Source organism: Tupaia chinensis, unplaced genomic scaffold (assembly GCF_000334495.1).
Source record: "Tupaia chinensis unplaced genomic scaffold, TupChi_1.0 Scaffold139431_1, whole genome shotgun sequence".
NCBI lineage: Eukaryota > Metazoa > Chordata > Mammalia > Scandentia > Tupaiidae > Tupaia > Tupaia belangeri.
This window is the reverse complement of record NW_006199316.1, coordinates 665823-686669: the sequence shown is the minus strand read 5'-3', so window position 1 is coordinate 686669 and position 20847 is coordinate 665823. Positions and strand designations below refer to the sequence as shown.

The window sequence follows — 20847 nt, the reverse complement described above, 5'->3', positions numbered from 1 at the left end:
AAATTAAAACTTATGCTTAATAATAAATATTTTAATAACTTTTCAGTTTAAACTATTATTTCACTACCTGTTACAATCCTAAATGTGCATGTTCACAGACACAATTTTTAGATAAAACAAAGTAGTTGGTCTGCAGGTGGCGTGGCGGTAAAGGCACTGGATACGCCCACATGGCTGACCATGATTCGAGTTTCAGACCTGGTGTCTTGCTTCCTCATTTTACTTCTCTCCTTATGTCTTTCTCTGGTCAAATGAAAATGGTTGAATGAATAAATTAAATTAATAATTCTAAAAAACAAAAGTAGAAAAGCTACATTTCAAAGGTACATGGTAGACATACAGGATGGACAAAGGTGAGGGTTGTTAAGCAGATGTTTTTTTGGAGAGGTTTTTGCCATACGGTGCTTGAGCTTGCCAGACAGAGACAGAGAGACAGAAAGTGAGAAATCCCCCCCCCCCAGGGGGAATGGCCACACTGCAATCCCTTCTCCTCCATTCTCCTCTTGGGATCTTGGACACACACGCACACGCACCCAACGTGAGTTTTAAGCCACCGGGTCCGGGACACGAGCTGCGGTCGACTACATGGGACTCCAGCGACATAGCCATTATGCTAACTGCTGGTCCCTTAAGCAGATGTTTTTAATTGCCAGAGAGTACTGTACTTGCCAGAGAGAAAGAGGAGGAGGAAGAAAGCATTCCCCAATGGGGATGATAGTCTTCGCCATTTCAGCATCCTGTTAGGATTTTGGGCTCATACGCACAAGTGCCCAGTGTTTTTCAAGCTGTCAGACTGGGACTCTGCTTGCTATTGGCCATGTGGGATCTGGCTCCCATAACCACCAGACTGTGGGGCTGTCCTGTCCAGCTTTCTTTTTGCCTTTAGGGCAAGATGGTGACCAAGCAAAATTTGGTAGGTTTAACCTTGTATTAATGTTGCGTAAGTATATCATTCACCTTTTATAGTTCTTTTTTCCCCTAGGTGCCAGTCTACACTTAAGCCACACAGTTGGCCGTGTAGGATCCAACCGCCTTAAACAACACCACATCACCAGCTGGCCCAGGAGTCCTTAATTTTAATTGCACTTTATTTTAAAGTACAATGTTGTCCTTACGGAACCTTTCTCGTAATCGTCATAGTCATTTTAAATCATGTTAGTAATTTTACCCTTTCTGTAAATATATGTAACTTCCAGGAAGGTGGTGCTCTCAGGTCTTTAGAGATTAGAAGTTAAAAAAGCAGGATCCTTCGTGGCCAACTGCGTGGTTAGAATCCTAGCCGTGGGGACTCGAACAGCAAACACGTGAAGCATGTGTGTCCTCACCCTAGACCTCGACAGGGTGGAGAAATGGCCCTGGGGTTTGGTGTGACCAAGCCCCGTGGGGAAGTGCTTTGTCCCTCTCCCTCTCTTCCTGTTGAGCACATGTGTCCTCTGGCAAATTAAAGGAAAAAATGAGGAATTCTCTCTTTACCATAAATTTCTAATCTTCTGGAGCCAAGATAGAAGCTTAATAGGGAAGTGGTACATTGTGGCTTTGACTCTGAGATCCCTTCGACCAATTTAGTCAATACTTGGTCAGGGATTTGCTCCTAAGTGCTCAAGAAAAAGAAACAAAAAGAACACAAAATCCCGAAATTCTGAAAGCCAGATTTTTGCACCCACTATGGTAAACTGCCAGTTTTTGTCTGACTCAATTGGACAACTGCATTCAATCCAGTTATTAATAATTATCAGCGCCAATCTAACTCCGGACTCATTCCAGAACAGAACTTGCTCAGAAAACTCAGAGAGCTCTAAACACGAGTCCAGGGAGCTTGGAATCCGAGAGAGCGCTTGTCCCCAGTTGCTGCGAGAGCCACAGACACAGAAGTTTGGATAGGTACCTCGCTTGGTCATGCGATGCTCCTTGGGGCCCCTGCACCTCTACTCTGGGTTCCACTTCTGATGCCAGAACTGCCAAAAGGCAAACTTGAGACAAAACTCATTTCGCAGAGTTTAACTGAGCAGAGTGATTTGCAAGTCGGGTAGCACCCAGAACGGGTTCTGAGGAACTCTTAAGGCGCCACGGCTGTAAGGTCATATAACATCTGTGGGCAGGAAGAGGAAAATGACGGGCAGAAAGTGGGAGTGAGCTAGAGGAACAGCCGGATTGGCTGTAGGACGGTGTCTGTCTGCTTGAACCCAGTTTACACAGCAGGCTGCTGTGTGTATGACTGGCTGCAGCAGGACCGCTGTGGCGCAGCTCTTGGTTAAGGAAACAGATTGATAGTCTCTCAAGTTAGGTTGTGATTTATTTACGAGAACTCAACTATATGAGTGCAGGGCCTTCTTAGGTCAATGTAGTTTGGTTTAACAGTAGTTTTAACTTTTACATTTAAGTCTGTAACCTTTTTTTTTTTCAGTTTGCCACAGGGCATATGAGCTCACCAGAAGACAGGGAGAGAAGGACATAGCACTCCCACGGGGCATGGCCTGCTGCAGTTCTCCATTTCTTATCTCATCGGGAAGACAGGGAGAGAAGGACAGAGCACTCCCACGGGGTGTGGCCTGCTGCAGTTCTCCATTTCTTATCCCATCAGGGTTTGGGGCTTGCATGCACACATGCCTGGGGTGTTTCTAACGCCACTGGTGCTGGGATTCAAACTGTGGTCAGCCATGTGGGATTGGCTTTCTTAACCACTGTCTGGATTTGCTTTCATCATTTTCAACAGGAAGAATTAAATTTCTTTTCTTTAGTTTTTTGCTATACAGCACACACGCTTGCCAGAGAGCAGAGAGACACAGACAAAGTGAGAAATCACCCCGCGGGAGAATGGCCAGCCACAATCTCTTCTCTAGTCTCTTCTCAGGATTTTGGGCACACATAACATCCAGCATGATTTTCAAGCTACTGGGTGTAGGACTTGAACCTCACTGTCAGCCATGTGGAATCCAGTGCCTTACCCTCCATGCCACCTGCTGGTCCAAGAATTAAATTTCTTATTTTCACTTTGTATTTACCCTTGCATCACGAAGTACAACCTCACCCTTCACTCTCTCCTTTTATATGCACCTATTGCTCTTTTCTTGTAACTGTACAGTACATTGTGAAGCCAATTATTTCTTCCAACTTTGTTCTTTTTTTCCAGAATCATTTTGAATATTCTGGATACCTTTTATTTTCATATAAATGTTATTATTTATTTTATTTAGAGGTTTTTGCCTTTGGGTGTGTGTGCTCACTGGAGACAGACAGAGACAATGAGAGGGAAAGTGAGAAATCACCCGCCGGGGGTTGGTCACACCCCAATCCCTTCTCCTCCATTTTCCTCTTGGGATCTTGGGCATGCACAAACAGTAGATTTTCAAGCCACTGGGTCTGGGACTCAAACTGCAGTCAGCCATGTGGGTGTCCAGTGACATAAGTGTTATGCCATCTGCTGGCCTCCTCCATATAAATTTTAGAATCAGACTATTAATCTCTACTTAAAAAAAAAAAAAAAGGCCTGTGTGGGGTTTGGTTGGGTTTGCCTTGTATCTTTAGATCATCTTGGGAGCAGTTGACAACATTGCATCTTGCAATTGATGGACGTGGAATATTGTGGTCTTTTCCTAATTTAGTTCTTCTGTGCAGTGTCTTAGAGATTTGAGAGGTCAGGAAAGGGGCCCTGCTTTTTGTACTATGACCTCAAAGTTCTAGCCATTCCCACCTCTCTGGAATCGTGTTAGTCTCCAGCTCTGTTTTCATTCCCTCTCAGAGGACTACAGACTGGCACTGCCTCCAGGCAGCAAACTGGGGTTACTAATTATAGGGCCATCCTCAGTTGTGTCCCTTTTCTCAATGATCATAGTCTTGTGGTGCCTATAATTCATTGTTTTATACATTTTTGTCCAGTTTTTTAGTTAAGACCAGAGGGCAAATTGGTCCCTGGTATTCTGTTTCGGGTAGAAGCAGAATTCTGAATTCTCTTCTGGACAGATGAAATATGAAGCATTTCTGGTACCAGTGTTAGGAAACGTGAAGCTAGAGATGAAGGTAAGAACAGAGCAGCATAGGAAGGGATCAGTGTTCCTCCCTTCTTTTGTGGAGGTTCGTTGAAATGGTGGTTGGAAAGGAGGTTGAAGGCCCCCATGGTGGCGCAGGTATAAGGCACTCTCCATGACACTGGACTCATGTTGGAGGGAGGTCTGGCCTCAGGTCCCCGGTCGACCTGAACCTGGCTGGTGTACACGTGTGCATGTGACCCTGGCTGGCTAGAGAGAGGAGTGTGGTGTGGCAAGACCCTCTCAAGGATACCCCTCTCAACAAGTAAACTTGACGTTTAAAAGAGACGAAGCTGTCCAGAGAAGAACAGTTAAAGGTTTTGAGTGTGTGCCTGAGCCAACTGTGTTGATGATATTCTCAGTGTGGCTGTGCTGGTAGGTGATTGTCAAAGAGTGAAGTTCAAGAGGTGAAAGATCTCTAAAGTCATAGTGTCATGAACAAAGTCTCAGAGAATGTCGTAAAGGGCAGAGCATAAAGAATATACCAGATGTTTAGTTATCAAGGCTGCTGGAGATGAGAAGGGATTGTAGATTAGAGGTACTGAAACAGTTTAGTCTCAGAACCCCTTTATACTCTTAGTAATTAACAAAGGGGGCCAGCAATGGCATGTTGGTTAAGGCATTGGACTTCCACATGGCCAACCATGGTTCGAAAACTGGACTTGGTGGCTTGCTTTCTCACTTTCCCTCTCTCTCTCTCTCTCTCTCCAAATTAAAAATGAATGAATAAATAGTAATAATAAATAAAATAAAATAAATCTTAAACAATAAATAGAATTCAATAGTTCTTTTTTAAAAAAATAGTTATTTATATGTTTCTAAGAAAATTATTGTATTTAATTTTATTTAATTATTCATTTATTTTAATGTATATTTTTAAAGAATCATTTTATTTAACTTTATTTATTTATTTTAATTTGACCAGAGAGGGACAAAGAGAGAGAAAGGGAAAGTGAGAAAGCAAGCTGCCAGGTCCGGAACTTGAACCACAATTGACCATGTGGGAATTTATTGCCCTTAACCACAACACCACCTGATGGCCCCATTCATTTATTTTAATTTAACTAGAGAAAGACACACAGAGAAAGAGAGTGAGTGAGAAAGTGAGAAAGCAAGCCACCAGATCTGGAACTTGAACTGTGGTCAGTCGTGTGGGAATGTCCAGCACCTAAACCACCATGCCACCTTCTGGTCCCCTCTTTATGTGGATTTTACAATCAATAGTTACAGAACCAGAAATTAAAATCAGAAAACATAGTATTTGTGCACTTATTTAAAAAATTAATTTTACATATTAATTTAATAAAGAACACATTTTTGTGGAAAATCATTTCTAGATCAAAAGTTAGTTTAATTAAAAGAATGCTATTGTTTACATTTTTATAAATTTCTTCAGTGGAAGAAGCCTCCCTAATTCTACACTTAATTGATTGTAAGATGTTTTAGTTGAAGTATGTGAAGAAAATCTGGTAATATACAAATATGTAGTTGTAAAAGCAAAAGGAATTTTAAAACAGATTGAATATCCCTTGTCTAAAATGCTTGGGATCAGAAGTGTTTTGGATTTTGATCCTTTTAGCCTTTGAGAGGTTTTTGGGGTTTTTTTCGCTATAGGGCGCGTGCACTCGCCAGAGAGCTAGAGAGGAACATAGAGACAGAAAGCGAGAAATCACCCCCCAGGGGGTATGGCCACGCCACAATCCCTTCTCCTCCATTCTCCTCTCAGGATCTTTGGCACGCATGCACATGCGCCTGACATAAGTTTCCGAGACGCGAACCGCGGTCAACTACGTGGGAGTCCAGCGACATAGCCATTACGCTAACTGCTGGTTCCCTGATCCTTTTAGCTTTTGAAATATTTGCATATATATAATGAGATATCTTGGGAATTGGATCTACATCCAAATACAAATTCATTTAGGTCTTATACACATCTTGTGCACATAGCCAAAGGTAATTTAGACACATTTGCATTTTAGTGTTTTGACTGTGACCCATCACATAGAGTCAGAGTTTGAATTTTTTTTGCGTTTAGACGCTTTGACATTGTGTGGCTCATCAATCTATAACCTTGTTTTTGTTTGTTTGTTTGTTTTGGTTTTTTTTGGTATAGGGCGCTCGTGCTCACTGGAAAGACAGAGAGAGAGAGAAAGCAAGAAATCACCTCCCGGGGGAATGGCCATGCCACAATTCCTTCTCCTCCATTCTCCTCTCAGGATCTTGGGCATACACATACATGCACCTGGCGTGAGTTTAAGCCACCAGATCAGGGACTCAAACCGCGATCAACTACATGGGTGTCCAGTGACATAGCCATTACTCTAACTGTTGGTCTCTTTTCTTTTAATTGCTAGAGGGTATAATTAAATTCTCCAGAGAGGGGCCAGCAGGTGGTACGGTGATTAGGAACACTGGACCCCTACATGGCCACCTGCAGTTTGAATCCTGAACCTGGCGACTTGCTTTCTCACTTTCTCTCTTTTCCTTCCCCTCTCTGGTCAAATTGAAAAAGAGAGAGAAAAAGAGAGAGAGTTAAATAACTCTTTAAAAAATTTTCCAGAGATGGGACCATCAGTTAGCATAATGGCAATGTTGCTGGACTCCCATGTAGTCGACCGCGGTTTGTGTCCCAGACCTGGTGGTTTAAACTCACACCAGCCGCGTGTGCATGCATGCCCAAGATCCTGAGAGGAGAATGGAGGAGAAGGGATTGCGGCATGGCCATCCCCACTGGGGAGTGAGTTCTCGCTTTCTATCTCTCTGTCTCTCTGTCTGTCTGGCAAGCGCACAGGCCCTATAGCAAAAACTCTCAAAAAAAAAAAAATCTCCAGAGAGAGAAAGATAGATTGGGGGGTGGAGTGTGGTTACACTGCAGTTCTTTTTCCTCTTTCTCTAACCTGTTGGGATTGGGAGCACATACACACGTAAGCCTGGTGCATTTTTTTCAAACCACCAGGGCTAGGATTCGAACCACAGTTAGCTATGTGGGATCTGGTTCCCTTAACCTTAAGGCTACAGAGCCTGCCTGTCAACCTGTAGTATTTCTTTTAATTATTTATTTAATTTCATTTATTCATTCATTTATTTTAATTTGACGAGAGAGAGAGAGAGAAAGTGAGAAAGCAAGTCACCAGATCCGGGACTCAAACCACCTGCTGGTCCCCTTGTTTTTGTTTTTTAATGATTATTTATTTTAGTTTTTGCTATAGGACATATGTACTCACCAGAGAGAGAAGAAGAAAGTGAGAAATCACCCCCTCCGAGAATGGCCAGTGCAGTCCCTTCTCCTCCATTTTCCTCTTAGGATTTTGGGCACACACTCATATGCTCTTGGTGTGGTTATCAAGCTGCAAAATCGGGACTTGAACCACCCAGCTGGCTATGTGGGATCCAGCTGCTTTTACCTCCATACCACCTGCTGGCCCCAAATTGTAGCTTTTTGTTGTTGTTGTTAGAAAGATTTTTGCTTTGATTTTTAGGACATGTGCAATCGCTGGGGGGATGGCCACATTACAGTTCCTTCTCTTTCATTCTCCTGGAATTTTAGACATGCACACACATGTACCTAGCGTGATTTTCAGGTCGCCAGGTCTGGGACTCAAACCATGGTTGACTGTGTGGGAGTTCAGGACCTTGACTGCTACATCACCCACAGGCTCTCCTCTGCCCCCTGGTGTCCAAGCTCTCCTCTGCCTGGTGTCCTACTCTCCTCTACCCTCTGGTGTTTCAAATCACAGGGTCTGAGACTCAAACCCATGCGGGATCCAGCGCCTTACCCTCCATGCCACTCTCTGGTTCAACTTTTTTTTTTTACTAGTACATTAAATTCCATTGATTTATCATGACCTTTGAACAGGTCTTTACCTATGTTGCGTTGGGGAGGAAAAAATTTTTTTACCCTCTAAAGTTCAGTGACTGAGGCCTGCAAATTAGGAAACAGATTCACAAGAGGAAAAAAAGTGCTTATTGCGGCCAGCAGGTGGTATGGTGGTTAAGGTGCTGAACACTCTCACATGGCCAGCCATGGTTTGAGTCCTGGATCTGGTGACTTGCTTTCTCACTTTCCTTCTCCTGCTCTGTCTCTCTCTGCTCAAATTAAAATAAATGAATGAATAAATAAGATTAACTAAATTGGTAAAAGAAACCATTTATTTTTATGTGCAGTGTACATAGATACAAGAAAACTCAGTGAAGAGTAACTCAAAGAGGTGTTTAGGGTTTGAGGCTTATATACTGTCTCACTAGGTGAAGGCAGAGGAGAAAGGCTCTTATGGGAAAATGAGTGACTCCTTTGGAGGGAGGAAAAGGACATTTATAGAACTTTTTAGAAAGAGAAATATATTTGCAGGCAAACAAACTGGAGATTAAAAAAGTTTGTAATAATGTTTTGTCTGTAGTTTGAGTAGTTTTTCCATATCCTTCAAGACCATAAAACTTCCTTGGAGAAACAATTTGGAGTAGATTTTATTTGCATTCTCGCTTCTGGGAATAGATCCACCTTGAAGAGGAATTTATGACAGTCTTATTTCCCAGAAGTTGCTGCTTTTAGTCAAATAAGGGAAACTCTAAGGAGGCTTTGTTCTGTATCTTTTGAATCTCAAATGCAGTCACCTTAAGATAATTTTTTTTAAGCATACATTTAAATATACTTTCGCCTAATTTTTAAAATAATAATTTAATTTTTAAAATTTATTATTTTAAATTTTACTAGAGAGAGAGATAAAAGTGAGAAATCAAGCTGCCAGGTCCTCACACTGTACTGCCGTCAGTCATGGGAGTTGGGCACCTCAACCACCATGCCACCTGCAGTCCTTAAAATAATTTTTTTTTTCCTAGAGAGAGATTTTTGCTATAGGGCATGGGTGCTTACCAGAGAAACAGAGAGACAGAAAACAAGAAATTACCCCTGATATGTGGTGGCTGTGACACAATCTTTTCTTCTTCATTCTCTTCTTGGGATTTTGGGCATGCACGCACATGTGCCTGGCTTGAGTTTAAGCCACCGGGTCTGGTACTCAGACTGCCACTGACTATGTGAGAGTCCAGTAACATAGCCATTACACCATCTGCTTGTCCCTAAAATAATCTTTTTTTTTTTTAATGTAAGAATTATTTATTTAATTAATTCCATGTGTTATTGTTATTTTTCAATCTGACCAGACAGAGACAGAGACAAAGGGAAAGCGAGAAAGCAAGCCACCAGGTCCAGACTTTGAACTGTGGTCAGCCTTGTGGGAATCCAGCATCCTTAGCCACCACGCCACCTGCTGGCCCCCTTAAATAATCTTAATACCAACTCTTGTTCTATGTTGGTTCAGCTGATTTGTTAACACAATGCATTGATTATTTGAAAAATACTGGTTCAGAGTTATCTAGGTCTTCAAGGTGTTGGTATATTTATTATACAATATTTATTATTAGAATTTTTAAATCCATGATAGAGAGAAACTCCCCCCCCACACACACACACACACAGAGTCATACCACAATCCTTTGTCCATCCCCGGTCAGCCATTATGAGATTTGGCTTCCACTGTGCTATAGGGCTACCTCATTGCTTTAGTTCTTTAAAGCTTATTTTATTTTATTTTATTTTATTACATCAGAGAGAGAGACAGGCACCCTCCACAGGGTCTGCAGTCCAGCCAGCCCATACCGTTGGATGCTTGCTTGCACATACATCCAGAGTGTGCAGGGACCGTCTGACGTGAGCCCAGGACCTGCCCACATGGGTCCAGCATCACAGAGTGTTACATTGCTGCTGCTGGCCTGTGGTACAGTGTTTAAAGAAGCACTTTTTATGGGACCAGCAGTTGGCGTAATGGCTATGTTACTGGACTCCCATGTAGTCAACCGCAGTTCAAGTCCCAGACCCCGTGGTTTAGACTCATGCCGGGCGCATGTGCATGCATGCCCAAGATCCCGAGAGGAGAAGAGAGGAGAAGGGATTGCACCCTCCCTGGGGGGTGGAGGGGGTGATTCTTGCTTTCTCTCTCTCTCTCTCTGTCTTTGTGGCGAGCACATGCACCCTATAGCAAAAACCTCTCGAAAAAAGAATCACTGTTTATAACACTATTGATCTCATCACAATAGTCTTTTTTTTTTTTTTTTAGATTTTTGCCTTAGGGCTCATGTGCTTGCTGGCCAGATGGAGTAGGAAAGGGTATATGCACATTTTTTCTTTTTAAAATTTTGCTATATGGTATATTCGCTCCAGAGACAGAAAGTGAGACAGAAAGTTAGTTTGCCATCACCCAGAGGTGATGGCCACGCTACATTCCCTTCTCATCTTGGAATCATGGGCACACATGTACCTGGCATGCTTTTCAAGCCACCAGGTCTAGGACTTGAACCGCAAAGTTGGCCATGCGCAAGTGCAGCACCTTAACCACCATGCCACCTACTGGCCCCTCGAATAGTCTTTATGTAGTGAGAAGCCTAGAAGCTCACAGTGGCAGGTACAGATTTTTAAAAATTCTGATTTTCATTTGAACATTAGCAAGGAAGACCATCGGTTGTTTTCTTCAAAATGACAGGATTACTTCATTTCACAAATACATCAACCAAACACTCAGGGTTCACTACCTTTAGATGTCTCTGAGTCATTCCTTTAAGTAATGACGAAATTCCATGGTAAAGAGGCTACTTTAGCTTACGGCTCAGTATCACAAGTACTTTTCCTCAGGACAGTCATCATAATTTGGCATGTGGCATTTTATCACACAGAATATTAAAAAGATGAAAAAATATTAAAGTGTTGAGATTCAGTAAAACTAGCATTTTTTTAATGCTTCATCCAGGGCTTTTTTTCTTTTCTATTTTTTCTTTTTTGCCAGAGGGTACATACACTTACCAGAGAGAGGAAGAAAGTGAGAAAGCACCTGGCATGGGGAATGATCGTGCTGCAGTCTCTTCTCCTCCACTTCTCCTTTCAGGGTTTTATTTTGGGCAGGCACGTACATGCACCTGGCACATTTTTCAAGCTGTCAGGTCCAAGACTTGAACTATACAGCCATCAGTGTGGGATCCAGCCACCTTAACCACCACAGTGAGGAAAATTATTAATATCTATAAAGTCAAGGGAAAGATAGCATTTTTTTTCCACTTTGGTTTCATATTTATATTTTCGCTATTTTCTTTCGAGTACATTCTTTCCTCCCATGGATCAGATAACTCTAGGCTAGCTTAATCGTTTTTAATATCTTTAGATGTGGGCATTACAACTGTGAGGTGAGAACATAGGTCTTTATTTTATTTTTATTATTATTTTTAGTGTGCTATAGGACACGTGTGCTTGCCAGAGAGAGAAAGAGAGACAAAGAGACAGTGAAATCACCCCCAAGGGAGGCTGGCCATGCTGTAATCCCTTCTCCATTCTCCCTTATAGTTTGTAGGTTATGCATGCACATGTACCCAGCATGATTTTCAAGCCATCAGGTCTCAGACTCAAACCAAATAGCCATGTGGGATCCAGCTGCCTTTACATCCACACCACCTGCTGCCCTGAGAAAGGTGTTCTAATCTCCTTGTTATGAGCCAGTGATTCATTTTTCGTTTTGTTTATTTGTTCCATGAGTGGGACATATAGAGATAGATACATAGCATCCCAATCTTCCTCCCCAGCTGCAGCCAGCCCAGACCATGGGCACACTCATGCCCAGTGTGCTCAGGGAGGTCTCCAGACATGAACTGTCAATCTTCACATGTGGGTCTGTCTCACGGAGTGTCACGTTTTACTGCTGTCACTCCCAATGATTCATTTTTAGATATAGGAATGATATTGTAAGTTTTTTTTAGAACAATATTAAATTCTAAAATAATACATTTTAGATATAACTAAATTTGAAAAAAGTTTTCAAAAATGTAAAGATATCGTGAAAGAAAGTAACAGTCTAATTGTTTCTGTCTAGATGCACAGAGAACTCTGAAATTTTATAATGGCTTATTGGGCAATAATGAGACTATAGAGATTATAGCAGGTGTAACTACAGATAGCTAGTAAGAGCACAGTGGAAGTACCTAGAAAGAAAAAATATTGAGAGCTAAATTATACCCTGTACTCACCGCCTTAGACAATGCTAGAAAACGCAAGAACGCAGGAGCATATATTTCATTAGCCATCAGAAAGAGATTACCACATGTCATGTAGCTTCAGGAAAACTCCATTGTAGGCTGATGAGAGAATGAGAAGGGGAAATAACTTTTAGTAGTATTAGGAAATTCATTCATTTTGGCTTCCCTGATTGGGCCCTTAAAATGGTTAAGGACTGTGGACTGTTGCAAACCTCTGCTCTCAGGTAGGGCTGCCATCCTCCCCCTGTGCCCGTGACTGTCCGTATCCTCAGCCCGGACTACATGACACGTCTGCCGCTGCTGGGACTACAGCACAGCCTTCACCATCCACTCTGGTGCCCTCTGGCCTTTGGACATGCTGTTTGTTCCACCCAGATTTTTCTTATTCCTTTTGTTCACTGGTCAAGCTACTGGGTTATAAGCTTCTTGGGGCAGGAATCGGGCATCATATATCCCCACGTTTTAGCATAGTGCCTGGCACACTGCAGCCTGCTCAGAAGATGTCAGTGGATTCAGTTCAATCAGGGAAGAATTCATTCCAGGGTAAATTTTTTTCTTCTACTTATGTCTGATCTCATTCATTCCATATTGGTTCGTATTGGCTTCAGTTTCAGAGAAAAGGGATTTCATAACCTGTTCATGGGATGTATTCTCTGGATGCTACTGTCAGCTGCTACATATTAACTCACTGAGTGTTTTCGTTTTTCCTTTTATAGAGTGCAATGTATTTTGAAAGGAAGGTCTTTGAACTGAAAACTCAATAAATCTTAATTCTGTTTATTTTTGTTTGTTTGTTTGTTTTTAGGTTATTATCATAGGGCACACACGTTTCCTGGAGATAGAGAGGGAAAGTGAGAATTCACCCCCTCTGGGGCAGTGACCACACTGCAGTCCTCTCTTCTCTTCCATTCTCTTTTCAGAATTTTGGGCAGGCGCACACACATGCCTAGTGTGTTTTTCTTTCTTTCTTTCTTCATTTTTTTTTTGGAGAGGTTTTTGCTTTTTTTTTTTTGGAGAGGTTTTTGCTATAGGGCACATGTGCTCGCCAGAGAGACAGAAAGCGAGAAATCAACCCTCAGGAGAGATGGCTATGCTGCAATCCCTTCTCCTCCATTCTCCTCCTAGGATCTTGGGCACGCACGCACATGCACCTGGCGTGAGTTTAAGCCACCAGTGACATAGCCAATACTCCATCTGCTAGTGTGTTTTTTCAAGCTGCTGGATCTAGGACTCAGACCTCAGAGTCAGCCATGTGGTATCCAGCATTTCAACCAAAACACCCCATGCTGGCCTAATAAATACTGATTCTTTGTCTCTGGCCTTTGAGGGTATTTCACAGGATACTTAACATCTGCTTCTCTATGTTAATGTCAACCTTATTTCCACTGTGGGAAGAATGTATATGTATATTTTTGTTTATCTGAAGAAAGGTTTTGTTTGTTTGTTTTGTTTTTGTTTGTTTGTTTGTTTAGTTTGCTATAGGGAGACAGGTTTGAGAGAGGTAGTGAGAAAGCACCCCCAAGGGAGAATGGCCACACAATGTTGTGGTGGAGTTTGTACACATTCGCACTTACATCCAGCATCTTTTCTTTTCTTTTTTTTGTGGGGGGAGAGGTTTTTCGCTATAGGGCGTGTGCGCTTGCCAGACAGACAGAGAGAAACATAGAGACAGAAAGCAAGAAATCACCCCCCAGGGAGGATGGTCACGCCGCAATCCCTTCTCTTCCATTCTCCTCTCAGGATCTTGGGCACGCACGCACACGCGCCTGGCTTGAGTTTTAAGCCACCGGGTCCGGGACGTGAACCACGGTCGACTACGTGGGAGCCCAGCGACATAGCCATTACGCTAACTGCTGGTTCCCCATCCAGCATGTTTTCCAAGTGCTGAAATCAGTGCAGTTGACCATGTGGGATCCAGCCACCTTAACTACATGCCGTGTGCTGGCCTGCAATTGAGATGTTTTAAGAAATATCTTAAAGGGACTAGCAGATGGCTTAATGCTATGTCACTGGACTCCCACGTAGTCAACTGTGGTTCCAATCCCATATCTGGTAAATTAAAACTGGGCAGGCAGAGATAGCTTCCTAAAACGTGTGAAGGAAAATGACCAGAAAAAGAAAGAAGCCAAAGAGAAAGGGACCTAGGTTCAACTAAAGTGCCAGCCTGCTCCACCCAGAGAAGCACACTTTGTGAGAACCAATGGAAAGGAGCCTGAGCTACTGCAACCTATTCCCTATGAATTAATGGCATGATGGGTGTTGAAAATAAACTAATCTGTGGTCTATAAGAAAAAAAAAAAAAAAAACTGGGCATGTGTGTGTGTGTGCCCAAGATCCTTAGAGGAGAATGGAGAAGAAGGGATTGCGGCGTAGCCATCCACCCCCCGGGGTTGATTTCTTGCTTTCTGTCTCTCCAGCGAGCACACGTGCCCTATAGCAAAAAAAAAATTTTTTTTTGAGAAGTTTTTTGCTATAGGGCGCGTGCACTCGCCAGACAGACAGAGACAGAAAGCCATGCCACAATCCCTCCTATTCCATTCTCTCAGGATCTTGGGCACGCACGCACACACTCCTGGTGTGAGTTTAAGTCACTGGGTCCAGGACTCGAACCATGGTTGACTACATGGGAGTCCAGCAACATAGCCATTACGCTAATTGCTCATCCTGCAAAAATCTCTCATTAAAAAAAAAAAACATAAAAAAACCACTTGAGAAATGAACATTTTTTGTGTAGTTCCTGTGCAATAGGCACCAAATTCATTTTTTTTTTTTTACATTTTTGTTGCAGGTTGTGTGCACTTGCTGAGGACTGAGAGATAGGCAGAGATAGAGGGAAAGTGAGAAATCGCCCCATGAGGGGCAGATGGCCACACCACAGTCCCTTCTCCATTTTCCTCTCAGCATTTTGGCACGTATCCACACACACCCAGTGTGTTACTCAAGCCACAGGGCACAGGGACTCGAACCATGAAACCGGCCATCTGGGACCCAGTGCCTGAGTCACCACACCACCTGCTAGTCCTGGTGCCAAATTCTTTACTCATGTTTTCTCAGTTAACACTCCTATCAACCTCGTAGTGTAGGTAGTATTCATTTTTTAGATGAAGAAGCAAGCCTAGAAATACTAAGTAACTTATCTAGGATCATACGACCAATAAGTAGAAGTTTGCAATTTAGTATGGTACTCTGTTTTATTGGGTTGTCAGAAAAGTCATTACATATATTTTCTATGCAAAAATGTATCATGACTTTTATGACAACCTGATGTATTTTTTAAATTATTTATTAAATTTTACTTATTCATTCATTTATTTTTAATTTGACAGAGAGAGAGAGAGAAAGAGGGGAAGTGAGAAAGCAAGCCGCCAGGTCCAGGACTTAAACCATGGTCAGCCATGTGGGAGTATCCAACACCTTAACTACCATGCCACCTGCTGGTCCCCCAGTGTATTTTTTTTCTTAATGGAAGGGATTCCCAGTAAAGGAATAGGTTTTTTATTCTTTTTCTAAATTTACTTATCTTATTCATGATAGAGAACATATGTGTACATATAAGAGGAGGGGGGGAAGCATCCTTGGCAGGGTCTCATCATGCCACAATCCCCTTTCCCCAGCCCTCCAGCTTTTCAGGATCTTGGACCCAGCCTGTTCCGAGCTGGCCCAGGAATCCAAACCTGTGGCCAGCCATGTGACTTTCAGTGCTACCGTTCAGTTCACTACCAGTTGTACCACTAGACTTGAGCTGTCTTGTGTTTTCTATAATAATTTTTGTACAATTTATATGATCAAAAGCAAAATTTATTTTAAATATCGTGCGGTCCTATTGGGATCTATAATCAACCAGCATCATACAATCTGGTAGGATTTATTCATTCATTTGATCCAAGTGTCTAAACTAGCTTTGCAAAATAGCAGAGACATGGGACTTGAAATAAATGAGGCCTAAAATTAAAATATATGCAGTGATTTCCATTCTATTTCTTCCTTTCTCTTCTTTGTTTCCTTCTTCTTTTTTTTTTTTTTTGGAGAGGTTTTCGCTATAGGGCGCGTGCACTCGCCAGAAAGACAGAGAGAGACAGAGAGGTAGAAAGCGAGAAATCACCCCCCATGGGGTATGGCCACGCCACAGTCCCTTCTCCTCTATTCTCCTCTTGGGATCTTGGGCACGCACGCACACGGGCCCGGCGTGAGTTTAAGCTGCCAGGTCCAGGACTTGAACCGCGGTCGACTACATGGGAGTCCAGCGACATAGCCATTACACTAACTGCTGGTCCCTCTTTCCTTCTTTTAACATGCGTTGCAGCTGTGCCTCTTAGTGAAGTGAAACCTGATGCAAGTCACATGCATGTTAGCACATGACAAGGCTGAGTTGTTTTTAATAACTGTTTTACGAGACCTTTGTCCATTTCTGTTGTGGTCGTTAATAGTTCCTTTTGTCTTGTTGGATCCCAGTGTGGTCATTGTGGCCAAATGACCAAAGGCAAAGTTGTTTTGTGTGTGAACATGTGGGATGTCCCCATTGGTATAAGAGGATTTTCTAATGTAAGTGTATACTTGTGGTCGGCACTTGTATTTAATGGATATTTATAGTCTTCAATTACAGAAGGCAACTGTCAGTTTTCCTACAACTGAACAGTAAGTCATAAGCATTATTGATTAATACTGCAATACATTTGACCTTAGGGTGAGAGGTTTTTGACTTCTTACAAATTTTGGAATTTGAGTAATATATGTTGTAGCAGGAAAACACAGCTAGCTATAAACTTTTGTCTAAACTATTACGGTGTTCTCTCTCTGGGAGGATGTTAATTTTGGGAGGGCAATACATGAAAATCAGGGGGGGAAATATGGCCACTGACTCCTTCCTGCTAAATGAAAAGGCCTACCTCGTCAGTAGAGGGCAGACTTAATGTCAGTGAGGAATGTGTGTGTGACACACATTATGTCAGAGGTTGTCTCTTGCCTCGTGTGTCTGTGAAGTAGTAAGGATGTGTGGAGAACTGGATAAAAACCAAGAGTATGTGAAAGGAAGGGACCTTAGTAACTTCTGTTGCGAGAGTCGCTCCCTTTCATGTATGTGAGGTTACTAAAAATTAGAAGGGGATTAAAATTGTGTCTGTCGCTGAAAAGAAGTAGGAGTAATTTTCTTAAGATGTAACCCTTCTCAAGCTTATTTTTAGCTTTATAAAAGCTAGTAAAAATAATTGAAATATTTTCAGGCTGTTCTGTCCGCTGATCTGGATAATCTGTGCTTTCAGCCGTAAAACTTACTACAGTCAAGAGTAATCTAAGGAGAGTCTTTTGCTGGCTCTCTCCTTTAATGGCCTCCTCAGTTCTGAGTAGTGCCATCAGCTGTCCTAGTTTTAGCACTGAAAGTCGCATGCATCCGTGGGAATCCCTCTGTACTGGGCAAACCAGGGCATTTAGTTACCCTAATCTATAATGAATAATACGCTCTAAGAATGGGAATGGGGTTGGGGTGTGGGGGTGAGGGATTGTAAAAAGGGCAGGAACTGATGAAAATGAGAAGCCATGAGGTGGGACGAGAACATTTTTCCTTTTGAAGAGTGTTTACTGTATCTAAGAAAGTGCGAGACTCAGTAAGCCAGCACCTGTGGGCACAGTAGTGACGAGGTGATTACTGCATTGAGGTGCCTGTTGAGTGGACCCCTGTATCTGCGCCCCTACTAAAATCAAGTTGGAAATGGGAAGAGGGCATGATTGAGCTCCCTTGAACATGGAACGTTCTGCCTTTGGTGGAGGGTTTTGGTTCTGAGATACATTCTTTTTCCTGCTCTAGGTAATTTATTTAAGCAAGTAGAGAGGTGACCATTTTTTCTTTCAAATGTAAGACTTTTCTGCAAGTGCAGACCCCTTCCTTCAGTCCTTTCTTCCTTCCTTCATTTTATGTGATCACTGGAAAGAGTCAGAGAGAGGGAAAGTGAGAAGCCACCTCCTAGCAGGGATGGCCATGCCATAATCTCTTCTCCATTCTCTTCCTACAATTTTGGACACATATGCACACAGGCCTGTCACCAGGTCTGGGACTTGAACTGTGGTCGGCCATGTGGGAGTCAAGCATCTTTAACTACCATACCCCCGGTTGGCATACCATTTTAAACAGTATAGTCATGCTTCATATAACAATGTTTTCATCAATAATGGACCACATATATGATAGTGGTCCCATAATATTATCCTATTGGGTTGTCTGGAAAGTTGTGATGCATTTTTTGCATAGAAAAAAACACATCCTGGCTTTCCCGATGACTTGATGTGCAGCCTTGGTGGCTAGTAGGCAGTACCAGTTAGGTCTGCGTAAGTGTGCTCTGTGATGTTTGCACAATGACAGAATCACCTAACCACGCCTTTCTCAGAACCTGTCTCTGACATTAAGCAGCACATGACTGCACTTGTCTGTATCTACCGTTCCTAGTTAAGAGTAAGACTTCCTGTAGACTACCTGGCAGGCCTGTCTTGGGTTTTACTTTTGCTTTGGTGTCCCTCAGTAGGCTTATGTTGCAACCCTTAGCCTTGTTCCTCCTTTGCTATCTTACAGAGAAGTGTGGGAAATGGAACTGGACAGACTCAAGAATCAGGATGGTGAAATAAATCGGAACATCATGGAAGAGACAGAACGGGCCTGGAAGGCAGAGGTGGGCAGACAGCATCTTGAAAGCCTTGACGTGGGGCTTCCACATCATTATACTTTTGGTGTGGTATTAGAAGATAAGTGTGGTATTAGAAGATCCAGTAGGCATATGTTTGAGTAGTCTAGAGGTTTTGTGTACATAAAGTTAATAAATTATTTGCATATGTGTGTGTGTGTGTGTGTGTGGTTTCCTTAGATCTTATCACTAGAGAGCCGGAAGGAATTGCTGGTATTAAAGCTAGAAGAAGCAGAAAAGGAGGCAGAGCTGCATCTTACTTACCTCAAGTAAGTACCTTCCCATTCTAGGGGCTTAACGGCTGGTCGGTTGGTTTTTGAAACCCTAGGCCAGTATCTTCCTTACTCTGTGTACACAGGACTTTTAAAGGCCATCTCTGCCTGGGTCATCATCATGGCCCAGGGAGTTCTCTTCCCACGTTCTAAACTCCCTCACTCTTCCTGTCTGCAGTGGTGCAGTTTTGCACATGTTACTGTATTATTTCCATTTGGATAAACAGTGCCTGTAAAGCTGTCAAAGCAAAACAAAGATCTTTGGAAATTTGCTTTTTATATAGTCATTTTTCTTCTCTCTGCCATGGAATTAGAGGAGCCCTGCTGAGAGAGAAGGACCCTCTCTCTGCAGTTGGCTGTCTTTGGACTCCTTGGCTTAAGACGATGGGGCTAAAGTGAGGGCAAAGACCTTAGACTCTCAGGCCTCTCTAGCACCTGCTCCTGCCTATTTCCTTAAGGCCTCTCAGCTACTCTTTTCAGAGAATAAGAAAGTGGGCTCCCTCCCCCCCAACCAACACCACCAAGGTTTTTGCCATAGGGCATGTGCATTCACCGGGAGTGAGAGGGAGTTTGAAATCACCCCCCAGGAGAGATGGCTACACCACAGTCCCTTCTCCTCTGTTCTCCTCCTGGGATTTTGGGCACGCACGCACATGTGGCTGGTGTGAGTTTCAAGCCACTAGTTTGGGACTCAAACTGCAGTTGGCCATGTGGGAGTCCAGTGCCATATCCATTACACCACCCACGGTCCCTGAAAGTGGGCTTTTTAAATTCCTGTTGATTTTTTGAAAGGTCAACTCCCCCAACACTGGAGACAGTTCGTTCTAAACAGGAGTGGGAGTCAAGACTAAATGGAGTTCGGATAATGAAAAAGAATGTCCGGGTAAGTGTGGTTAGTAGGTGATCGTTCAGTCAGTACTAATCTGTGTGTAAACGCATCTGGCAATAGGGAGGTAGCCCCCTGCCACTTTGGCCTGTCTTCTCAGTGGGTTTTCTTTGCTAGAGGCCCACTCAGCTCCGCAGCAGAAAGACTAACGCTTTCTTCCCTTCTTCTCTAGGACCAGTTCAATAATCATATCCAGCTAGTGAGGAACGGAGCCAAGCTGAGCAGCCTTCCTCAGATCCCCACTCCCACTTTGCCTCCACCCCCATCAGAGGTGAGGAAGAAGCCTTGGTGACTGTGGCTTCTGTGCCGGTGGCAGTGCCAGGGTCTTCTGCTTGTTCTTTTCATGAAGATCCTGGGGCCAGAAACTGGGCCAGACTGTTCGGTGCAAGATTTGCTCATTGATTTCTGCTCCAGTTTTCTAAACTTTCTTTGCTTTCTTTCTCTCTTGTCCTTTACCTCTTCCCCTCTGCAGACAGACTTCATGCTTCAGGTGTTCCAACCCAGCCCCTCTCTGACTCCTCGGATGCCCTTCTCCATTGGGCAGGTCACAATGCCCATGGTTATGCCTAGTGCTGATCCCCGTTCCTTGTCTTTTCCGATCCTGAACCCTGCCCTTTCCCAGCCCAGTCAGCCATCCCCGCCCCTTCCCGGATCCCATGGGAGAAATAGCCCTGGCTTGGGTTCCCTTGTCAGCCCCCACGGTCCACACATGCCCCCTGCCGCCTCCATCCCGCCTCCCCCAGGCTTGGGCGGTGTTAAGGCTTCTACTGAAAGTTCCCGGCCCCAACCAGTAGACAAACTGGAGAAGATCCTGGAGAAGTTGTTGACTAGGTTCCCACAGTGCAATAAGTAAGTATCTTTAAAGACTAATTTGAATAACTTTGTTGGAGAAATGTTTATGGACTAAAATGCGGGGGGGGGGG

The 20847-nt window shown here is 43.2% G+C and overlaps 1 protein-coding gene across 2 annotated transcripts in view; it reads left to right on the top strand.

The window, feature by feature from the left end:
* RNF214 (ring finger protein 214) overlaps positions 1-20847 on the top strand; it is a 48781-nt gene that overhangs the window by 23396 nt on the left and 4538 nt on the right. For both annotated transcript variants that reach the window (XM_027765682.1, XM_027765683.1), the window contains exons 6-10: positions 18658-18754; positions 18947-19035; positions 19831-19921; positions 20097-20195; positions 20397-20773. In XM_027765682.1, the coding sequence (XP_027621483.1) occupies positions 18658-18754; positions 18947-19035; positions 19831-19921; positions 20097-20195; positions 20397-20773 (753 nt within the window). The remainder of the gene's footprint in view (positions 1-18657; positions 18755-18946; positions 19036-19830; positions 19922-20096; positions 20196-20396; positions 20774-20847) is intronic.